The sequence below is a fragment of the Corythoichthys intestinalis genome, chromosome 15, assembly GCF_030265065.1.
Source record: "Corythoichthys intestinalis isolate RoL2023-P3 chromosome 15, ASM3026506v1, whole genome shotgun sequence".
Lineage (NCBI taxonomy): Eukaryota > Metazoa > Chordata > Actinopteri > Syngnathiformes > Syngnathidae > Corythoichthys > Corythoichthys intestinalis.
The window spans coordinates 51,347,981-51,366,762 of NC_080409.1; the positions used below are offsets into that span (position 1 = coordinate 51,347,981).

At 38.6% G+C, this 18,782-nt stretch overlaps 1 protein-coding gene across 1 annotated transcript in view; it reads left to right on the forward strand.

Annotated features, from left to right (window-relative positions):
• mboat2a (membrane bound O-acyltransferase domain containing 2a) overlaps nucleotides 1–15,635 on the forward strand; it is a 120,897-nt gene extending 105,262 nt beyond the window's left edge. The window contains exons 9-13 of the mRNA XM_057858803.1: nucleotides 2,847–2,950; nucleotides 3,039–3,103; nucleotides 3,195–3,327; nucleotides 9,813–9,964; nucleotides 14,720–15,635. Coding sequence (XP_057714786.1) covers nucleotides 2,847–2,950; nucleotides 3,039–3,103; nucleotides 3,195–3,327; nucleotides 9,813–9,964; nucleotides 14,720–14,873 — 608 coding nt within the window. The 3' untranslated portion in view covers nucleotides 14,874–15,635. The remainder of the gene's footprint in view (nucleotides 1–2,846; nucleotides 2,951–3,038; nucleotides 3,104–3,194; nucleotides 3,328–9,812; nucleotides 9,965–14,719) is intronic.
• The last annotated feature ends 3,147 nt before the right edge of the window (nucleotides 15,636–18,782 follow it).

Here is an 18,782-nt window from a genome sequence, read left to right on the forward strand (position 1 = left end):
GGAATCAGTTAATGATATGTGTGAATGGTATAAGTGTAAAGAAAGTCAATTCAGATATGTTTAATTTTAATATACATTTAAATTTAATATAGACATTAGACTGCAGCGTTACTCCAGCGCTAAAAATGTTGTATTAGCGCTCCCCCTGGTGGTATATTTGCAAAATGCAACCTTCTTTTCTGATTCAATGTTTTCTCTCATACAGTATCAATTCCAGAGGTGGGTAGTAGTGTAGGGTTACATTTACTCCATTACATTTACCTGAGTAACCATTTTTTGAGAAAAATGTACTTCTAAGAGTAGTTTTACGACGCCATACTTTTTGCTTGAGTAGATTTGTGAAGAACAAATGCTGCTCTTACTTTGCTAATTTGGGCTTTACCCTCATCGTTGCATTTTTTCCTCTTTATCCAACATATTAGCAGAGGTGAGTAGAGTAGCCAAACATTTTACTCAAGTAAGAGTTGCTTCTGAATAATATTACTCAAGTAAAAGTAGCCATCCAAAATTGTATTCAAGTGCCAGTAAAAAAATATTTGTTTGAAAGAATAATCAAGTGATGTAGGGTTTGATTACAATTACAGAGGTCAAACGTTTCCTCTAACTTTTCACCGGGTTTGCACAGACTGCAGCAGGGATTTTTCACCACTGCTCCACATAGATCTTGTAGATCAATCAAGTTTCTGGGTTGTCACTGAGAAACACTGAGTTTGAACTTCCTTCAAAGATTTTCTGTTGGGTTTAGGTCTGGAGACTGGTTCGGCCCCTCCAGAACTTTCATATGCTTTTTACAAAGCCACTTCTTGGTCATCTGGCTGTCTGCTTCGGGCCATTGTCGTGTTTTAATACCCAGTTACGACCCATTTTGAACACACTAACTAAGGGAAGGAGGTTATTCCCCAAAATTTCACAATACATCGCCCTGGTCATCCTCTCCTGAATATATTGCAGTCGTCCAGTCCCATGCGGAGAAAAACACCCCCAAAGCGTAATGGTACCACCCCTATGCTTCACAGTAGGGATGGTGTTGTTGGTATGGTACTCATTATTCTTCTTCCTCCAAACCCTATAATTGGAATTAAGACCAAAAGTTCCATTTTGATCTCTATGGCTTCCTCCCAAGACTCCTCTGGACAGCAGGGCCGAGAACCAAAAGTGGTATTTGCTATGTGGCAAAATGGATTTTGCATGTGGCATTTTTTTTTGTTTGCCATGTGACAAAATAGATCTAGCCATTTGGCTTTTTTTTTGCCATGTGGCAAAACTGATTTTGCCATTTGGCATTTTTTTTTGCCAGTTGACTGACAATGCGCTGTACTGTAAAGTGTATGGTCAAAAATCACAACCACACGTTTTTCTGCCATTCAAAATGAATAGAAAATTTGCACGTTCATAGCCTTACTTGGGTGCTAGCTGAATGTCGATGCGCTCAAATGTAAAGTGTATGGTCAAAAATCACAGCCACACGTTTTTCTGCCATTTAAAATGAATGGAAAATTTGGAGGTTCGTAGCCGTCAATAGCATAGCCTTACTTGGGTGCCAGTTGAATGTCAATGTGCTCTAATGTAAAGTGTATGTTCATAAAATCATAGCCACACATGTTTTTCTGCCATTTAAAATGAATACAAAATTTGGACGTGCATAGCCGTCAATGGCAAAGACGTGCATGGCCTGCAAAAATGCCATAGACCAGAAGAAAATGCCACATACCAAAAAAAAAAAATGCCACATGCCAAAATCCATTTTGCCACATGGCAAAAAAATGCTACATGTCAAAATCCATTTTGCAACATGGCAAAAAATGCCACATGGTAATATCCATTTTGCCACATGGCAAAAAAATAAATGCCATTTGCCACATGGCAAAAAAATGCCACATGGCAAATACCACTTTTGGTTCTCGCTGTCTCTCCCTCGGAATCATCCAAATGGTCCTTGGCAAACTTAAAACAGGCATGGACATGTGATGGTTTAAGCATGGGAACCTTGCGTACCATGGGTGATTTTAAACCATGACCTTCTAGAGTATTACCAACCTTGGAAATGGTGGTCCCAGCTCTTTTCTGGTCATTGACCAGCTCCTCCTGTGTAGTTCTTGGCTGATTCCTCACCATTCTTGGCATCATTGAGACCCTACGAGGTAGAGCTTGCATGGAGCCCCAGTCCGAGGGAGATGGACAGTCATTTTTGGCTGCTTCCATTTTCTAATAATTGCTCCAACGGTGAATCTTATATCACCAAACTGCTTGGCAATTGCCCCGTAACCCTTTCCAGCCATGTAGAGGTCTACAATTCTGTCTCTGGTGTCTTCGGACAGCTCTTTGGTCTTGACCATGATAGGAATTGGAGATTTCCTGATTGTATGGGGTGGACAGGTGTTTATATGCAGCTAACCGCCTCAAACAAGTCAAAAAGTCAGACTCAAAAAAAGTCTATCTCTACTCCACTTATTTGTACTTTTTAAAGCCGACGAATACTGTAGGTCTTTGAGGCTCACAATTCTAGCTAATAGACAGGTGTTCAAATACTTGCAGCAGTATAATACATTGTTAACACATCATATACTGTGATTTCTGCATTTTTTTCCCCTTTAGATTGTTTCGCAGTGGACAAGAAGCTATCATGAAAAGTTTCAAACCCGGTCATCATTTCTAAGTGGGAGAACTTGCAAAATCGCAGGGTGTTCAAATACTTTTTTTCCTCACTGTACTTGAGTAATATTGCGCTACTCTTACTTGGGAATAATATTTTCTGATATTAATAATATTTTCTATTCTACCCACCTCTGCAATTCAAGTATACTTAGGCAGATTTTGTAGCATTCATTTGTATGTTTGCCGTGCAGCCGATGCCATCAACAATGCTGCTGGATTCGGCTTCAATGGTTACAACAAAGATGGCACCGCGCGGTGGGATTTGATTTCCAACCTCAGAATTCTGGACATTGAGGTTAAATTCATGTATACTAATGGCAAAGACGCCTTGTTTGTTGTTGAAGCTAATTTGAAACTGTTTCGTGTCTTTTGTGGGCTTTCAGTTTGCCACCAGTTTCAAACTTTTCCTTGACAACTGGAACATCCAAACATCTCTTTGGCTCAAAAGGTAAAAGCAAACATAAGCGTAGTCGTTTGTTATTCAGTCTATGAAGTGTTTTCTAATGCTGTCACCATATACTCGTCGATTCTTTCCTCAGGGTGTGTTACGAGCGCTGTCCCATCAACCCCACGGCCGCCACCTTCCTGCTGTCAGCAATGTGGCACGGCGTCTATCCGGGCTACTACCTGACATTCCTAACTGGTATCAGCATGACCATGGCGGCACGTGCAGTAAGTGCCCAAGACAAGATTATTTAGAGCAGGGGTGCCCAAGTCCAGTGTTCGGTCAAATTTTGTTATGAATTTATAATATACAGTAAATATAACATTTAAATAAATATAAAATTGTATTTTTAACATCAAATTTGACTTGAGAGTTCAGACTGTAGCCACATTCTCGAAAAATGTGGCCCAGATCGGATTTGAACCATATACGAAAGTGACCTAGATTGGATTTGAAATGGTCCATGACTTGTCCCGTTCAGACCGTCAAGTTAATGCCTTACTTGAGTCGGAAGAACACGAAAAAATCGGATTTGTGCATTTATACCAGAACCTGAACCTTTTATAATTTCTCACATTTCTGCTGACTGAGGAAACCAAAGTTGAATTGTTTTGGGAGTAGCACACAGCGTCATGTGTGGAGGATAAACAGAACAGCACACAAACATCACCACCTCATCCCCACCGTGAAGCATGGTGGAGGAAGCATCATAATTTGGGGCTGTTTTACTGCCTTGGGGCCTGGACAACTTGCAATCATTCATGGAAGAATGAATTGAAAAGTTTTCTGTCAGACAGTTGAAGCTAAAAAGAGGATGTATGTTGCAACAAGACCATGATCCAAAACACAGAAGTAAATCAACTTCATGAATGGTTTTAGAAGAACAAAATACATGTTCTGGAGTGGCCAAGTCAAAGTCCAGACCTGAACCTCTTTGAGATGCTGTGGCATGACCTAAAGACAGCGATTCATGCCAGACATCCCAGGAATCTGACTGAACTACAGCAGTTTTGTACAGAAGAATGGGCCAAAATTAGTCCTGATCGATGTGCCAGACTGATCAGCAGCTACGAGAAGCGTCTGGTTGAAGTTATTGCTGCCAAAGCAGGGACCACAAAATATTAAATGTGATGGTTCACATACGTATTCTTCTCCCTTCTGTCATTGTTTACATACTATATTCATTAAAAAATGAAAAAATACATTTTTGGGTGGTTTTAGTTGGAGCAGACAGGTTTTTTTTTTTCATCTGTGTGATTTTGACAAAGATCAGCTCACATTTGATGGTGATTGTATGCAGAAATGGGAGAAATATCAAAAGGTTCAGATACTTTTTCACACTACTGTAGCCTAAGTGACTTGCAGCAAGTAGTGTTGTAATGGTAATATAACAGCGCAAAAGTGCGTATATGAAAATTTACTGTACTCATACAAAGAGGCCGATGGCTGACCTGATATGATGGTGAGTCCGTGCATAGATATTGATGTAACACTACAAATATTGTATATACTGTACCCAGATTATGCAGTACCCAGACAGATGAGACAGATGTTAAAGAACATAATACTTCATGTGACAATGTTATGGCATTAGCAGTGTAATGATTGCGACATTTTAGTGCAATCTTGAGTTGAGTATGGTGACAGCTCATGGAACGAAACTGTCGCTGAGTCCATTCGTTTTGGCCTGTAGCACACCTGCTAGAGGGCAACAGGTTGACGATGTGGAAGCTCGGATGTGTTAGTCTTTTATGATGCTCCTTGTACTTCCTAGGCACCAAGAGTTGTAGATGGTTAACAAGGGAGGAAGGTGGCAGTCAATGACTTGATCCCTAGTAGACTCACTGTAATAATCATTAGTTTTGTAAATAAATTGCTTCAGGAAGTAGGACAGTTTTGTTTGTTTCATCTCAAACCCAAAAACTACTTTGAATTCAAATTGTCACGTCAAGCCAAAGTGTGACACATTAATCATAAGGCATTGTTATTTTCAGGAAGTGTGTCTGAAAACTTCCACATATTTACCTTTTTTTATGTGGTGCACGTTATGACAAAGCTTGAAATATTTTCCATCTTCCTGAAAGTCTGAAGTTTTTTTTTCCTACTACCGATACTAAGCAGACCAAAAACCCCAACAAAACACACCATTTAAAAAAATGTATTACACACAATGAACTTCAATCATGTATGTGCCCCCAATAGTTGATGTACAGTATATACTGAATGGGTAACTGTACAGTGTGTTCACAATTTATAGCGGGAAATACATTCCAGAGTGTAAATCACTTTCATGAGTGTAAATCCGGGCTATTGAGCAATCATATCCAACAATTAGCGACACTAACCCAGGTAGCTGCTAACCGTCAAATGCTATTGTTTAGCAACAACTAGATTCATTATCATTACCTTATTACTGTTCATTCTCCACACAGCCAATAGAAATAGAAATGTTTTCTAATCCATCTGCAGGCGACTGGGAGATGAATTTTTGATTGACTGATGATTTTACAACACTTTGCGGGTGTGCACTGCTCCTAATGGGAAACGCAGTCTTCCTTACGGCAAAACACTACCGCTTTTGTCCACCGGTGTCACTAAAATCAACCAAAACTGAAAAGTTGTTGCTTTAAGACAGGGGTCCCCAAACTTTTTCCTGCGAGGGCCACATAACTTTTCCATTCTCTGATGAGGGGCTGGGGTCAGTTTGTAACAGAAAAAATGTAACGATTGCAGGAGTGCCTAAATGTAAAAATTTATTGTTTTTCAGAAAGCCACAATCAAATAACCCTTTCTGCATTCTTCACGGAACAAAAGTAAATCAAATAAAAGTAATAAAAATAATTATAATATAATATAATATAATATAATTAGGGATGTCAAACAATTAAAATTTTTAATTGAGTTCATTACAACTTAAAAATTAATTCATCGTAATTAATCGAAATTCAAACCATCTATAAAATATGCCATATTTTTCTGTAAATTATTGTTGGAATGGAAAGATAAGACTAGACGGATATTTACATTCAACATACAGTACATAAGTACTGTATTTGTTTATTATAACAATAAATCAACAAGATGGCATTAACATAATTAACATTCTGTTAAAGCGATCCATGGATAAAAAGACTTCTTAAAAGATAAATGTTAGTAGAAGTTATAGAAATGTTATATTAAAACCCCTCTCAATGTTTTCGTTTTAATAAAATTTGTAAAATTTTCAATCAAAAAATAAAGTAGTAGCCCGCCATTGTTAATGTCAGTAATTACACAAGGCTCATGGGTGCTTAAGCCCATAAAATCAGTCGCACCCAAGCGCCAGCAGAGGGCGACAAAACTCCAAAAAACAAAAGTAACAAGTTGGCATTGCACTGTGTTGTCATTTTAATCTGTTTGAGCGGGGCATGTGCGTTGATTGCCTCCAATATTTTAACGTGATTAATTTAAAAAATTAATTACCGCCCGTTAAAGTGATAATTTTGACAGCCAAAATATAATATAATATAATATAATATAATATAATATAATATAATATAATAATAACACTATTAATTAAATAGATAATAACCAAATAAATTCAATTCAATTCAATTCAATTTTATTTGTATAGCCCTCAATCACAACAGAAGTCTCAAAGGGCTTTACAGAGGCAATATGATACACAATTAGAAATGAAGCAACAAAGATGAATAGATGCAGTTCAAGTCCTGGGTATCCCCTATCCTTAAAACTCCAAAAACTCCAGAGTCAATTGGGAGAAAAATGAGAAACCTTGGGGAGTACCACAGTCAGGAGAGATCCACTCCCAGGACGGATAGACAGGAACCCCAGAACGGCTAATAGGAATTAGCAAGCGAAATTATAGTCCGTAAAAATACAGTGGAGTGAAGGTGCAAGAAGAAGTCCCTCTAGTCAGATGAGACGGGGTAGCAGCGAGGACGTCTATCCAGCCAGGGGTCCGGACAGTCAGGAGGCTGCAGCTGAAAAATAGGGGACACCGGGTGACTAGTGATGAAGAGACTAGACAACTAGATATTAACATTGGAAAATAGAAATAAAGTAAGACAAGTGGTAGGTAGAGTAAGAAAAGGAGATAGAACTCAGCGGCTGTACTGCCCCCCAGCATTATAGCTTCTAGTGCAGCTTAAACTAAGCTGTGAGTCTATTCCGACTTCAACTAGCCTAACCATAAGCTTTGTCGAATAGGAACGTTTTTAATCTAATCTTAAATGTGCAGACTGTCTCGGCTTCTTTAATACTAGCTGGAAGCTGATTCCATAAAACAGGGGCTTGGTGGCTAAAGGCTCTAGCTCCGACAGTACTTTTATGAACCCTGGGAACTACCAGTAGACCTGCATTCTGAGATCGGAGTGTTCTGTTGGGGCGGTATGGAACCAGAGCATCGGTGAGATAAGATGGCCCCAACCCATTAATGGTCTTAAATGTAAGAAGGAGTATTTTAAATTTAATTCTAAACTCGACTGGAAGCCAGTGAAGTGCCTGGAGCACAGGGGTGATGTGCTCTCTTCTATTGGTTCCTGTTAAAAGTCTTGCTGCTGCGTTTTGGACTAGCTGAAGACCTTTTAGAGAGCTTTTAGGACAAGTTGCAAGTAGGGAGTTACAGTAATCCAATCTCGATGTAACGAACGCGTGAATTAATTTTTCTGCATCGCTTTTAGATAAAATATTTCTAATTTTGGCGATGTTGCGCAGGTGAAAGAAAGCCGTTCTACAGGTTTGTTTAATGTGTGCTTTAAACGATAAGTCAGGGTCAAATAAAATTCCTAGGTTTTTAACTGTGGCGCTGGAGGCTACACTTACATTGTCCAGAGTGACTATCTGGGCAGATAAAGAGTCTCTAACACTTTTCGGGCCTATTATAAGGACTTCTGTCTTTTCAGGGTTAAGTAGAAGATAGTTAGTGCTCATCCAGGTATTTATATCTCGGACGCAGGCGCTTAGTTTTTCTACTTGCCTGACCTGCTCAGGTTTAATTGATAAATACAGTTGTGTGTCGTCAGCGTAACAATGAAAGTTAATGCTATGTTTTCTGATGATATTACCTAGAGGAAGCATATACAGCGTAAACAAGATGGGCCCGAGGACAGATCCTTGCGGCACACCATAACTAACTCTAGAGTACGATGATGATTGCTGGTTTACATTGACAAACTGGTACCTATTAGATAAATATGATTTAAACCAGCAGAGGGCTGCTCCTCTAATGCCTATGGCACATTCTAATCTCTGCAATAAGATATTATGGTCGATTGTGTCAAAGGCTGCGCTCAGGTCCAACAGAACCAGGATCGAGACTAATCCAACGTCAGCGGCAAGTAACAAGTCATTAGTTACTTTAACTAATGCGGTTTCAGTGCTATGATGAGCTCGAAAGCCAGACTGGAACTGTTCAAATAAACTATTGTCCTGTAGGTGCTGACAGAGCTGTTTAATTACCACTCTTTCAAGGACTTTGGAGAGAAATGGTAAGTTAGAAATAGGTCTATAATTGGCCAAAATTTCAGGATCAAGAGTAGGTTTTTTCAAGAGCGGTTTAATAACTGCATATTTAAAGGACTGCGGCACGTAGCCAGTAACTAATGAGGTATTTATTATATTTAAGATAGTGTCAATAGTTAGAGGCAGGGTCTCTTTAAAAAGTTTGGTTGGGATTGGGTCGAAGAGGCACGTTGATGGTTTGGAGGACATTATAATTGAAATTACATCAATTTGGTCTACAGTGGTGAAGTTATTTAATATTTTAGAGGGGTTTATAGGAGATTCCGAATTCTTTGTCTGCACTTTATCAGATCTAATAACTGGAAGTGATTCATTTATTTTATTTCTAATAGTTGCGATTTTATTGTTAAAAAATTTTAGGAAGTCATCACAGCTAAGGGTGGTTGGGATATAAGGTTCTATTGAGCTGTGACTGTTTGTCAGCCTTGCTACAGTGCTGAACAGAAACCTAGGATTATTTTTGTTTTCCTCTATTAAGGATGAGTAATAACTGGTTTTAGCCGTACGCAAGGCCTGCTTATATGTCACTAAGCTGTGTTTCCAGGCAGAGAGGGTGTGCTCTGTGTTGGAACGGCGCCAAAGTCTTTCTAATTTACGTGTCGATTGTTTAAGAGAGCGTGTTTCAGCATTATACCAGGGAGAGGCTCGTCTCGGCTTGACAAACTTTAATTTGGAGGGAGCGACGACATCGAGGGTAGTACGAAGCGTAAACATAACACGATCAACAAACTCGTCATTAACAGCAAGGCCGGACATTATTCCTTCATAATTAGATGACATGGAGGCAAATATAGGCTGAATTATCTGTTTATACTCTGAAACAGAGCGATCACCTAATGTCCTTTTCATCTGAGTTCTAGTCACTAGTGGCGGATTATCTTGAAGCACAAACTGAAAGGTAATTAGAAAATGATCAGACAGTACGGGGTTGTGGGGATGGACACTAAGATCACTAATCTCCGTACCGTAGGTTAAAATCAAGTCCAGGGTGTGCTTGTGAAATAACCCTCTCTGGGTTCTTCACAGAAAAAGCCAGGAAATAAATCACAAGTAAAAAAAAAAAAAATTGTTCAGGGGGCCGGACCAAATGTGGAGGCGGTAGTTTGAGGACCCCTGCTTTAAGATGTTAATTTACTTGTTTATTTTCACAAAAATTGTGAAATAACCTGACTCCTCTCTTTACTTTTAGGTAAGATACAACGTGAGACCTTACTTTCAGGTCACTGACACATACAAGCGCATCTATGATGTCATCACGTGGGCATCGACTCAAGTTGCCATCAGTTACACAGTGGTGCCCTTTGTCTTATTGGCTGTGGGGCCCTCAATCAAATTCTACAGGTATGTATTTGTGAGTGTTAACCCGACGCAGAGCTGAATACTCTTTTCAGAACAGAAATTAGTGGACTTGTATCCCGTTCCAATGGAAGAATTACTGTAATCCAGCACAGAAGTGGAAGTCTGCTAGCTGCCACGCCTCTTGGTTTGTTTACGTTCTCTGAAACCGGGGCAGGGAAATGACAAAAGCCTGACTAACTACGGTGGCATAAAATATCGTTCGAGAGGTGCGACAGTAAAGGTGAATTCGACAATTTTGACCGTTATGGAGTAACTTTGCCATGTCGTACTGAAGAAATGCACTTTTATTATTTCATATTCCATTTAGCACAAGACTGTTATTTCTCATGACCATACCATTTTTTTAGCAATTGGGGGAAAATACTTCAATAAAGAATATCCTGTAAAAATATTGGAGTAGAAAGACTGAAACAGTGACATTTTGCCGCTCTCTTTGTCGCATTTTCCTCATTCTGATTAATTCCTCCTCAATGGGCTGAATACTAAATCAGATGAAACCATGACACTGCCGACGTCATCCACCTGTTGGGAACGCTATAGCCCTATAATAGTAGGCGTGGCTAGACGGTGGATTAAAACACTAATTTCTCGTCATCTGTGCTTTGCCAAATTGTTGTACAGTATATAGTCGAATGGCGTACCGCAAGCAACACGTCACTTCCGTTCATTAATATTCATGACATTAGCTACTGTTGCTAAGTAGGGACAAGCCACCGGTTGTCCCTAATAAGAAATGAATGGAAATCGGGTACGAAAGAGATGTTTAAAGAGCTAAACCTCCGAAAATGATGTGCTAAATTCACTGGCAAAGATGTGGAAGAATATAAAAATGTGCAGTTAAAGAGATGGCTCGAGTGTCGAAGGCTGAAAAAGACGAAAAAAACGAGCCGACCTAAGCATAGCCTTAGCTTTTTTATCGACGCAACTGACAATGACATTCTCCTGTTTTACCATCAGCCCTGTCTTTCTTATAAATCCTCTGGTTGTTCTACGTCTCTTACTATTCTTGGGGGTAATTTAGTTAGCTTTGTGTAGCGATCGCAAATGCTACTCAGTGACAGCCAACGAACACTTTTCATTTTTTTCATTGATAACAAATCTTAATTCTATAATTTATTGACACTTCCCCCTTACTAAAGTTTTTATATATATATATCAGAGGCGTGCAAAATTTCCGATTCTTAGATTATTCGCGAGAAGAACGATTCACAAACTTTCAAATTCCGATTATTGAATTATACCAGGTAAAGCGGAAGTAAAACACAGTCAGCGCGGTCTTTGGGACGCAATGAGGAACGGACCGAGAGTAAATATTATGTTCAACTCATGCCGCTAGATAAAAAAACAATCATACCTGAACGTGGCCGACAGCCGCTACAAACAACGCCCAGTTGCTAGTTGCTACAAACAAACGGCTACAGTAGATATCATATATATGCAGTGGTGAAAGTGGGCCAGAACGGTCAGGAACGCAGTTCCGGTATAAGATTCAGGACTGGAACGCTGTTCTGGTACATGGTGCTTTGATTCCAAAAATACGACGACAACTGTCAAAACGCTATGTAAAAAAAAAAATTTTTTTTAAATGCTAAGCTGCCACACATGCACTTCATCTCCAAGAAGAAGGCAATCTACCATCATCAGATTTACATACACAAGTGTTAACAACAAGTATAACAAAGTGCTTGTGTAGCGTCATCCGTTTCCATCGATATTTATTATTTATTTTATTCCACGAACGGCATGGAGGTTTTCCCAGCTGGTTCAGTTATCTGAGTCTGTTGATGATGAGTCACGTCAATGTGCGAATGCACGCAGCAAAGCAAAACGCCTGGACTCATTTATCCGTTCAATTGGCTGACATAGTGACATGTGATCAGCAGAGAAAGTTAGCTCTGATTGGTTCAAATGTACATGTTTTCTGGAACAGCAAAAAAAAAAAAAAAAAAAAAGTTTGTAGAATTGATGTAACAAAAAAAAGGGCAATGCAACAGCAAATGGATCAAATCTTTAAGAGCAGGGAAAGAGTTGAGGAGGTTTATTTATCATATTTAGTTTTATTTGCTCTGATAGGGAGGTTCAGAACATCTTAGATGTCAATGTGCACTTTGGACTTATATTTGTTCATTTATGTTAGGCTACTTATTCATTTCCTTACGATTTAAAAAAGTAAATGCGCAATCTTCAAAATATATTCCATTTCACTCTGCATAAAATACATCATTTGTACTTATTTTTCTGAATGTATGTTACTTATATCTTTATTATTTAAAAAAAAAATAGTAAAAGTGAGTGTTACTTCAATTTTAATATACATTTTAAGTAGTTAAAATTGAGATTTGGCATTTAGTATGTGAGCAAATGAGGGAAAATAAAAATTAGGAGATGGAGGTTGGGGTTATTGCTGTTTTTGTTAACTTTTATTTTCCAAATCATTGAAAAAAAATACAATTATGAATGAAAATCAGTTTTTGTATGTGTTATAGAAATGCCAAAACAGTTGTCTTTGCATTTCAGTAGTTTTAGGCGGTTTGACCCCCCCCCCAAGCAAAAATGAAAATAAATAAACATACAAAATTTATGGCTCCCTGGCGACCTTCACGTCGGGGAGTTCCGGCAAGAAATTCTAGCCACTTTCACCCCTGTATATATGTAGAACTAGATGCAAAATGATAGACGACGGCGGTGTTAGAACATGTATTATTGAACAGAGATGCGAAATGACGGACTTGCCGGCGTTAGTAAACAGCCGCCATCTTAAAGCAGTAGACTTCTGTAGAAGGCTCTGTTGTAGCGAATCTGATTAACTTTTTATCTAAAATACTCCTAAATCGGCAAAATCTTGTCTTGAATATATCTTTAAATGATGAAACAGTTTTAAAACTTTGACATGTCAAAAGTAGACAGAAGGGAAATTATGGAATAACGGGAGCAACTTTAACAACATCAACGGTTGATTCACAACAATAAATTAATTGAATGTAGTTTAAAGCTGCTGATACAGAATGGGGACTGGAGTATTTTATTTACTGTTATTTTTGTATATTTGTTTACTGTTATATGTTAACTTGATACTGAAATAGTAGTTTGGTTTAGCCTGAGAGGATTTTTGAACAATTTTGGAACTAATGTACAAAACATTTAAAAAAAAAAAAAAAAAAAAAAAAAAGGAGGGGGGTGCATCAATAATCGTTTTATAATCGAATCGGAGCCTCTGAATCGTAATCGTAACGGAAACGGTAACAGTGGCGGTCAGATACCATTGTAATTCTTTTCAGGTCATTCATTGTCAGACAGAAGCAGTACGGCACAACGTTACACTAAAAAAATAAGTCAAAAATATAAAAATGGCTTACCTCTTTGTCCTCTGAAAGACTATGACAACCCAACAAAATGTTTACTGCATATGAAATGTGAATGGATTCACTGAGCTGGTGTTAAAGTCTGCGCAAGTTGATTCGGTCTTTGCATTTTTTCCTCCAGAGTTTTTGGTTTCCGGAAACGTATGAAGAAAACTTTCTCAATATGTCATAATTTTGTCGTTTCTACAAGTTCCAAAAAAGCAATGCATGATCGGCATGTTCGTTTTTGAAAGATTACCGGAGAAAAGTGGCACAAATTACGTTGTTTCTATGCGAGGGCAGGTCTATTATTTACTTCCGCGTTACGATGTGACGTCACGGTCTAAAAATAGCATGCGTGCGGTAAGCCATTGTCTGAAAATATGATTCTAATTCACATAATAATGCTAATGCTAATGACTTTTTTTATCCTGTCGTACGCACTTTAAAAATACTGTACCGTAATTTTTGGACTATAAGCAGCTACTTTTTTCCTTCATTGTGAACCCTGCGGCTTATAGTCGAGTGCGGCTTATTTGTCTATTTATTTCTGTTAATAGGTACCACTTTTTTTGACAGCGGCGTCATAAGACGGTCATAAGATCGTATAATTATGACATGGCACAATCATGGACATTACTGAATGCTTATGACAGATGTCATCAAGTGTCCTCCGGCAAATTATGTCACTAACTCCATTCATGTCCAGCTTGGGTCTTTTACAGCCATTCACAAGTGAGATAATTTGCCGGATGACATTAAATAACATCTGTTATAAGCATTCATTAATGCTCATGACAGTGTCGTGTCATAATTATGATGGTCTAATGGCGTCACTGTCAAATAAACTGTTACCAAATACCATAACTAGCAATTAATGAAACAACTGGAACAGTAACTGAAGACATAATTAGCCCAGAACACGAATTTTGATTGTTATTTACATCTTTAGCGCTGCAATGCATGCTAGGAGGCATGTTGGACAATAACAGTGTTGACAGCAGGTGGCATCAGACTTTGACTGTCTCCCCCAAGGAAGCAGTGATGGCCAAATGAAGCTTCTTGAAGCAATGAAGCTTTGCAGCCAAGTGGTTCAAAGCTTCATGGTGGTTCATTTGGTTTTATGACAGCCGTATGATGCCGCTGTCAAATAAAGTGCTACTGGTTAATATCTTTTGGTGTAAATATCCCATAATACAGTGAGGAAAGCTGCAGCTAATAGTCCAGTGCGGCTTGTGTATGTACAAATGCCGTTTTTGTGCTAAATTTGGTGGGGGGGGGGGCGGCCTATAGTACGAAAATTACTGTATATTCATCAACGAAATGTTTTCGGTATCTTGATTGTTGACGAAAACAACAATACTCTATTATCATAACTGATGCTGGTGTGTTTTAGGTCCTGGTACTTCTGCTTACACCTTCTGTGTCTGTTGGTAATCCTGGCCCTGCCCGTCCGATCGCGACGTCGCGAAGCCAAGAGCCAACAGCAGAGTCCGCAACTGGACGGCGGCGCGGCAAACAACTGCAGCCAGAAAGACAAGAGCACATGAGGCTAAGCAGAAGCTTTTGCGAGATAAACTGGAGACCACTGAGAGCTGGAGTCTGTTTACGGACCAGGAACCAAATATTGGACGTGCTTGGACAGAACCTGTCGATACTTCCAGTAACAAGCAAGACGGAGTGGTTGCATTACATTTAACTCACGGAAAATGGAGATAAACTGGAATTCCAAGCTGCCTTAAACCCTCTATGTACCTGGCAGGTGAAACAACACACTTGCTCTAAGAGTCAGTATGTGGAGGGTTTTTGTCATTGTCTGGATACAAGCCTCTGTTAGGTGGAAACATAACATTTATCATCAGCTGCCATATTTCAACCAGGCCTTAGGATCCTCAAAATATTCATTTCACTCAACAGGGAGTTGGTATTAATAATAAGTGTTTTGTATTTTCACGTCTTGAATGACACTTTTCCCCACGCATTTTCTTTTGCAGAGATTGGATTTGAATTTAGTAAAGTCCCAAAGAGGAATTTCTGTATTTGGCTTGAGCTTGACGGGTGAATTATTTTCTTTTCTCCTTTGATTCAATTCAATGCGCTCCTGTGTTTCACACCACGTTATTGCTCCGCATCACCAAGACATTAAATAACGGAAATGTAAATATTGCATTTCCTTAAATAAATAGTGGCCTCTCATTCAATAGATGCTAATTATACGTATGGATATTGAAGTGTTCAGATTGATCAGAAAAACAGCGTTAATGCACATGAACAGTTTTACTGATGAAATAAAGCGGGCGTGTACTGTGGAATATTTGAGATGAGTTTGGATTACGTGTAGACACCACATTTGATAATTAGCGTTCTGTATGATCACAATGTTGTGTGAAATCATGCAAGGATATACGCAAAGTACAGTGGTACCTCTACTGACGAAATTTATGGTTTCTGGAAGCAATTTTGTTAACTGAGAACTCGTGTTTACACACACATACATATACAGTGAGGTTATTTTTAGCCAATTGAATGCCAGGAATGCTAGGCAATAGCCAATGAGAGAGCAGTTCAGGAAACTCAGAGTTGAGAGTACCAGCCATACTGTATTGTTTCTTTCTTATTCTGAAATTTCTTTTGTAACAAGAGGCAATATTTTCCCATTGAGGCGTGTCTTGAATCAACGCTAGGTAACGTTTCAACCTTTATAAAATATTTTCATTACATTTCTGATGATATGTCGACTGACAACTCATTGAATGACACTTCTTTTATATCTTGAGGGGTTCTGGCAACTCCTTCACAACAAAAATAAGTATCATATAGTGAAAATACAACAAAAATAATACTCATATCTCCCCAAAAAATAATGTTCACAAAAAGAAAAGCGCTTCAATCTATTAATGAGGCCCTATTCTCACACAGTTAAACAACAATGCAAAAAGAACTGGCGTTCACAATCAAAATAGATATGCAAAATTCATATAAAACTTACTCTGACTTTGGTCAAACTCTATTCAAACATTTTAGCAACCCGTTTAGCTCAACAAATACACTTGATGGCAATATTTAGTCACAAAACTATGATGCTGGGAGCCATTATCAGGAGTCTTGAACGTTATGAAGACAACACTCAAATGAACGTAAAGTACAATAGACCCGCAGTAAACTACGGTGTCAGTCGAGGGAAAAAGACGCACTCATTGGCTTAATCTCTGATAAATTTTAAACTTGCCATTGACACCTTGTGGTGTATTTAAATCACTACCTTACATAGTTAAAGAGTGACACTGTGGAAGTACGGCAGGGAGCCCATGTGACGTCACCGTCTTGCGACGTCAACAACAACGGCGAGTTTATTTTTGTATTTGAAATTTTACAAATTTTATTAAAACGAAAACATTAAGAGGGGTTTTAATATTTACATTATTATAACTCGTACTAACATTTATCTTTTAAGAACTACCGTAATTTCTGGACTATAAGGCGCACCTGACTATAAGACGCCACCCACCAAATTTGACATGAAAACAGCATTTTTTCATAGATAAGCCGCACTGGACAACAAGCCTCAGCTGTCCTCACTGTATTATGGGATATTTACACCAAAATATATTAACCGGTAACACTTTATTTGACAGCGGCATCATAAGACTGTTATAAGACCAAATGAGCCACCATAAAGCTTTGAACCAATTGGATGCAAAGCTTCATTGCTTCAAGAAGCTTCATTTGGCCATTACCGCTCCCTTGGGGGAGACAGTCAACCTCTGCTGCCACCTGCTGTCAACACTGTTGTCGTCACTGTTGTAGCGCTACAAATATTAAATAACAATCACAATTCATGTTCTGTGCTAATTATTTCTTCAGTTAATTCAATTTTATTTGTATAGCCCTCAACTCTTCCATTTGTTTCATAAATTGCTAGCTCTGGTATTTGGTAAAACTTTATTTGACAGTGGGACCATAAAACTGTCATAAGACCATCATATTTATGACATGACACTGCCATGAGCATTAATGACATCATGACGGATGTCATTTTGTGTCATCCGGCAAATTATCTCACTTTTGAATAGATGCAAAAGATCCGAGCTGGACATATATGTAGTGTTGGGGACGTAATTTGCCAGATGATACTTAATGACATCTGTCATAAGCATTTATTAACGTCCATGATAATGTCATAATCATGTCATAATCATGGTGGTCTTATTGCAGTCTTATGACACCGTTGTCAAAGTGTTACCTATTAACCCAAATAAATCAACAAATAAGCCGCACTGGAATATAGGCCGCAGGATTTAAAATGAGGGGAAAAAGTAGTGGCTTATAGTCCAAAAAATTATGGTACATGTCTCTCTATCCGTGGTACCCTTTAAGGCAAAACACTAATGCTTCTGTCTACCTGTTTTGCTAAAATCGACCAAAACTGTTACCTAGTGTTGCTTTAACCTGAAAATTCTGTATGTAGAGGCATTCGTAAGTAGAGGTACCACTGTATCTTTAAATTACATGGGAGTGAGGGAAATTGAACTAATTGCCTTCCATTGACAACGATAGACGTCCACTTCACTTCACCGTACTGAAAGGATGTGTCAATGTTTATCTTCCAGTGCCATTGACAGCGCTCTACGTCCAATCCATTTTTGACTGGGAGGAAGCGAATGAACGTTCGTTCTCTGTCAAAATGGATGGACGTCGAGCGCCGTCAATAGCAGCCATTGAGTTAACTTATTTGGTCAAAATTAAACTAGTCTGGCTCACATGAAATCTATTTGCCATAAATATGGCCCGTGAATCAAAATAAATTGGACACCCCTGCTTTAATCACATCCCGTTACTGATAGTTAGCATTAATAAACGGGAGTTAACTACTGTTCCCCATTTGATTTCTGTTGCTAACCAAAACTAGCAATACCAAAGCACCCAAACACACAAATAACCGAAAGCGTGGCATTTTATTGCCGTTAAGTTCACTGTCAAGTATTAAAGAGAAGTCCCAATACAACAACATTACGTGTCCACGTTTATAATTCAAGAAGCTACGAGGCTAATCATTTGTTGCGCAGCACTTGATGTATCTCTGCATTTATTCATTCTGGTGATTTTATTTTAAAACTAAACTCCAACTGAATAGAAATTGTGTCTATGCTATGTCTAAATATGTTTTGAAACTTTTCAGCATTCAGTTGAATGAGAACGAGTCTCAAAACTTTTGGATACAAGTGATTTCAGAGCTCCTCTCCCTTTAATTGATGCCTGGGCTATTTTAGCTTAATTTTGGAGATTAATAAGACCTCTTACAACTTGTGCAGTTGCAGTGACATTGCTCTCGTCACGTCTCGTAACATTAAATTTAATGAATAGTTGGTGTAGCCATAATTATTCCAGTGAATGGGAAATAATCTTTCAAATTGATGCAGTGCATAATGTACTGAGGCTACACGAGTGAGTGCAATTCG